General features: G+C 45.8%; 1 protein-coding gene across 1 annotated transcript; it reads left to right on the forward strand.

The window, feature by feature from the left end:
- The first annotated feature begins 272 nt into the window (after nucleotides 1-272).
- Nucleotides 273-2,434, forward strand: LOC307047323 (uncharacterized protein). Its single transcript, XM_079694244.1, has 8 exons — nucleotides 273-327; nucleotides 415-652; nucleotides 1,318-1,378; nucleotides 1,486-1,536; nucleotides 1,619-1,663; nucleotides 1,742-1,803; nucleotides 1,967-2,013; nucleotides 2,153-2,434. Exons 2-8 carry the CDS (start codon nucleotides 540-542, stop codon nucleotides 2,173-2,175), a joined length of 402 nt encoding a protein of 133 aa, XP_079550370.1. The 5' UTR covers nucleotides 273-327; nucleotides 415-539; the 3' UTR covers nucleotides 2,176-2,434.
- The last annotated feature ends 2,274 nt before the right edge of the window (nucleotides 2,435-4,708 follow it).

The following is a 4,708-nucleotide window of genomic DNA, read 5'->3' on the forward strand; positions in this document are numbered from 1 at the left end:
GAAAATATGGTGAATAGACTGTTTGAATCTAGAACACACCATGGAGATTTTAAAAATAATTTTCTAAATGTGTCTATATGTCAGCTTTCACAGGTATTGGACAGCAGAGGAAGCCCAGATGAACGCCTTGCCTATCTGAACAACCAGATCCTACTGACTTTTTGACTTTGGGACGACCACAGGATGTTGAAGGGATGGGAAGTATGGAAATAATGCATAGACAAAGTGTTGTTATTTTATCAGTACAAATGTAGGCAATGTTGCCAGTTTCCTCTTCTTTTACAGAACAGCTGCCTCAAGGTCATAGAGAAGCTGGCCAATGACCAGGTAGTGAAGTTGCATACCTTTTCCAATATAAATGTATCCCCTTCTGTTTATAATCTTTTCTGGACTGAAATAACAACTGTCTTACAGGGCATCAAAGTGTTCTCGGCAAACAGCTATGTCGTTCACACTTGGTTTATACCTATGTTGCAGATTCCTGAACAGCATCTCCCGGTACTTATGCGTATTATCATTATTATATTTTCTGGAATCATATGAGAATCACTGAATGTAAACTATTCATTTTACCATCTCTCACAAGGATAAAGCAGACAATTTCCGGTGGATTCTGGTTCCTGTGTGGCGCCCAGGGCATTGGACAATATTTGTCAGTGATATGAATTTACTTATCTGTATTTCAAGCTAAACACAAAATATTACTAATTTCATCAATAAAGTATAACATCTTCTTATACTGTTACTGTAATTTCAAAATTAAGATAAGTATTTCAGCTCAAATTTTGTAATTGTGTGTTCTATTTGGTGTGGTAACTATTTTGTAGATAATAAAGCCACAAGAAAGGGAGATCTTTTTTTTAGATTCCCTAAATGGCACTGGCTTCCGTGATGAAAGCCAAATGGAAACATTGAGGTTTTCAAGCACAGAAATTATGTTCAGTTTTAAGGTTCTGTTCTTATATTTGTATTATTTTTGTCAATGGCTCTGTTTTCAGTTTTACATTTAAAAGATGACCTCAAGCATAAATTGACATGTTATTGAACAAATGATTGGACTGAAACTGAGCATAAGACATTTAAAATGGGAATGTTCTGTTACCACCCATTTATAAGCTTTCTTTTCTATTTGTTTCCTTAAAATCAAGCTCTTGGCCAACCTGTTCGGCATTATTCCATTGTTGGTGGTTTTGCAGTTCTGCAGTGTTCAAAAGTTGGTGGTTCCACCAGTTTGACAATATTCAACCAGTTATATGTTCCAGTTTTCAATTTTCTTGAATGTCCTTGTCTAAACAGCTGTGTGTTATCCCCCATTAGACAAGTTGCTCTGCTTGTGTCACCTGGACCCTGGAGAGAATTCTGTGCAAACAACATTCAAGTTAGTAATTATGATGCACACTAATTGAGTTTGATTCCTGGATTCCTACACTGTGTGTGTGTATATGTGTATATCATGTATATAATCTCACCTTCTTCATGAAATAGGGCATACCAAGACAACGGGCCTCCAACAACTGTGGGGTGTTTGTGCTCATGGTATGGCTCATCTGATGAATTTATCAATCTTTTCTTTACAGTTTTGCAATTAGTGTGTAATGTTTTTTTTACTCTTGAACAGTATGCCCTCTACTTTGTGATGGAGTCAGCTTTTGATTTCAGTGAGGTAGGCCACAGAGATACACTTTTGATCAGTCCTTGTGGTGTTCCCTTTTCATTTGAATATGCATCTGTTTTTGCACAGTTGGACATGGAGCATTTAAGGAGATGGTGGTGCATGCTACTCATTGACAACTTCCCCGTGACGTAAGTATTCTTACCGTGACACATTTTGTGCATGTGTCATCTTGAATCTTTTATTGTATTGTTTTTATGTCTTATGAGGGCAAAAAAAAAAAAAAAAATGAAATTAAACAATAAACCAGTTATGTTTGTTAACAATTCCCATATCACTTGTTGTCACTGATAGATTCGAAGGCAGAAGATCAACCAAAAGACTGCGAAGACAGTCCCAGGGTAAGTAATCATGATGCAGGTTTGTGTGCGTCATAATTACACATTCAAAGCATCTTGTTGCAAATCAGCAGCAGCACTATAAGAATAGTAAATGTACAGTGTAGTAGCAATGCATAAACTATTTCTCTTCTTCCTGTAGGAGAAGCACCCCTTTATAAGTAGTGCTATGGCGGCATCTCAGTGGTGCTCTGCAAAGAAAATGGGAGATAAAGTCATCCTGCCACAAATTCTTTCCATGGCCCCACTGGACAGAGAAGCAGCTCTCCATAACCTTGGTGAAGCCAGCAACCTGAGGGACGAAGACAGCTGGGAAGACAGGATGGACCCATTTATGTTCAGGTTCAAATTAGAGTTAGACTATTTAATGTTTTTTGAGCAGTGCATTGATAAAGAAAAATTTAAGGTTCATGCCTGTTTTGAAGAGCGCGGTTGAATGTTTGCATCAGCCTTTCACTGTTGTATAGATTTTTTTTAAAATATATATATACTTGGTTTGGTTTTTATATTTACTGTATTTGCTTTTTCGGTTCTGTTATCTTAATGATTGTTCTGTTATATGATCCATCCATCCATCCATCCATCTTCTCCCGCTTATCCGTGGTCGGGTCGCGGAGGTAGCAGTTCCAGCAGAGAGCCCCAAACTTTCTTTTCCCTGGCCACATCAACCAGCTCTGACTGGGGGATCCCAAGGCGCTCCCAGGCCAGAGAAGAGATATAATCCCTCCATCTGGTTCTAGGTCTACCCCTTGGTCTCTTCCCAGCTGGACGTGCCTGGAACACCTCCCTAGGGAGGCGCCCAGGTGGCATCCTAACTAGGTGCCCGAACCACCTCAACTGGCTCCTTTCGACGCGAAGGAGGAGCGGTTCAACTCCGAGTCCCTCCCGGATGACCGAACTTCTCACCTTATCCCTAAGGGAGACACCAGCCACCCTGCGGAGAAAACCCATCTCGGCCGCTTGTACCCGCGATCTCGTTCTTTCGGTCATGACCCATCCTTCATGACCATAGGTGAGGGTAGGAACGAAAATGGCCCGGTAGACAGAGAGCTTTGCCTTTTGGCTCAGCTCCCTTTTCGTCACAACGGTGCGGTAAAGAGACTGCAGTACCGCTCCCGCTGCTCCGATTCTCCGACCCATCTCACGCTCCATTGTTCCCTCACTCGAGAACAAGACCCCGAGATACTTGAACTCCTTCACTTGGGGTAAGGACTCATTCCCTACTTGGAGTGGACAGTCCATCGGTTTCCTGCTGAGAACCATGGCCTCAGATTTGGAGGTGCTGATCCTCATCCCAGCCGCTTCACACTCGGTTGCGAACCGATCCAGTGAGTGCTGAAGGTCGCAGACCGATGAAGCCATCAGAACCACATCATCTGCAAAAAGCAGTGGTGCAATCCTTAGTCCACCGAACTGCAGACCCCCTCCCCCACGACTACGCCTCGAAATCCGATCCATGTATATTACAAACAGGATTGGTGACAAAGCGCAGCCCTGGCGGAGGCCAACCCTCACCTGAAATGGGTCCGACTTACTGCCGAGGACCCGGACACAGCTCTCGCTTTGGGAGTACAGAGATTGGATGGCCCTGAGTAGAGACCCCCTCACCCCATACTCCCGCAGCACCTCCCACAGTGACTCCCTTGGAACCCGGTCATATGCCTTCTCCAAGTCTACAAAACACATGTAGACTGGATAAGCATACTCCCAGGCACCCTCCAGGATCCTTGCGAGAGTAAAAAGCTGATCCGTCGTTCCACGACCAGGACGGAATCCGCATTGTTCCTCCTCAATCTGAGGTTCGACAATCGGCCTGACCCTCCTTTCGAGTACCTTAGAGTAAACTTTCCCGGGGAGGCTGAGTAGTGTGATGCCTCGGTAATTGGCACACACCCTCTGATCCCCCTTTTTGAAAAGGGGAACCACCACTCCGGTCTGCCACTCCTTCGGTACTGTTTCCGACTTCCACGCAACGTTGATGAGACGTGTCAACCATGACAGTCCCTCAACACCCAGAGCCTTCAGCATTTCTGGGCGGATCTCATCCACCCCCGGGGCTTTGCCACTGTGAAGTTGTTTGACGACCTCAGTGACCTCCCCCCGGGAGATTGGTGTCGATCCCCCTTCATACTCCAGCTCTGCCTCTAACATAGAGGGCGGAGTTGTCGGGTTCAGGAGTTCCTCAAAGTGCTCCTTCCAACGCCCTAACACTCCATCAGTTGAGGTCAACAACGTCCCATCCTTACTGTACACAGCTTGGATGGTTCCCTGCTTCCCCCTCCTGAGGTGTCGGACAGTTTTCCAGAACAACTTTGGTGCCGCCCGAAAGTCTTTTTCCATGTCTTCTCCGAACTTCTCCCACACCCGCTGCTTTGCCTCGGCCACGGCTGAGGCTGCTGCCCTTCGGGCCTGTCGGTACCTTGCAACTGCCTCGGGAGTCCCCCGGGATAACAAATCCCTGAAGGCCTCCTTCTTCAGTCGGACGGCTTCCCTGACCACCGGTGTCCACCAGGAGGTTCGAGGGTTACCGCCCCTTGAGGCACCTAGGACCTTGAGACCACAGCTCCCCGCCGCGGCTTCGGCAATAGAGGCTTTGAACACCGACCACTCTGGTTCAATGTCCCCAACCTCCACAGGAATGCCCGAAAAGCTCCGCCGGAGGTGTGAGTTGAAGGCCTCCTGAACTTGGGCCTCCTCC

The sequence above is a fragment of the Notothenia rossii genome (assembly GCF_949606895.1).
Source record: "Notothenia rossii genome assembly, chromosome: 1".
Lineage (NCBI taxonomy): Eukaryota > Metazoa > Chordata > Actinopteri > Perciformes > Nototheniidae > Notothenia > Notothenia rossii.

What these genes read in the sequence shown, in the direction of transcription:
- LOC307047323 (XM_079694244.1), top strand. Translation starts at nt 540, where the DNA reads ATGAGAATCACTGAATGTAAACTATTCATTTTACCATCTCTCACAAGG. An exon ending in TCTGTGCAAACAACATTCAA is followed by an intron (nt 1,379 to 1,485) that starts GTTAGTAATTAT and finishes TTCATGAAATAG; the next exon opens with GGCATACCAAGACAACGGGC. An exon ending in ACTGCGAAGACAGTCCCAGG is followed by an intron (nt 2,014 to 2,152) that starts GTAAGTAATCAT and finishes TTCTTCCTGTAG; the next exon opens with GAGAAGCACCCCTTTATAAG.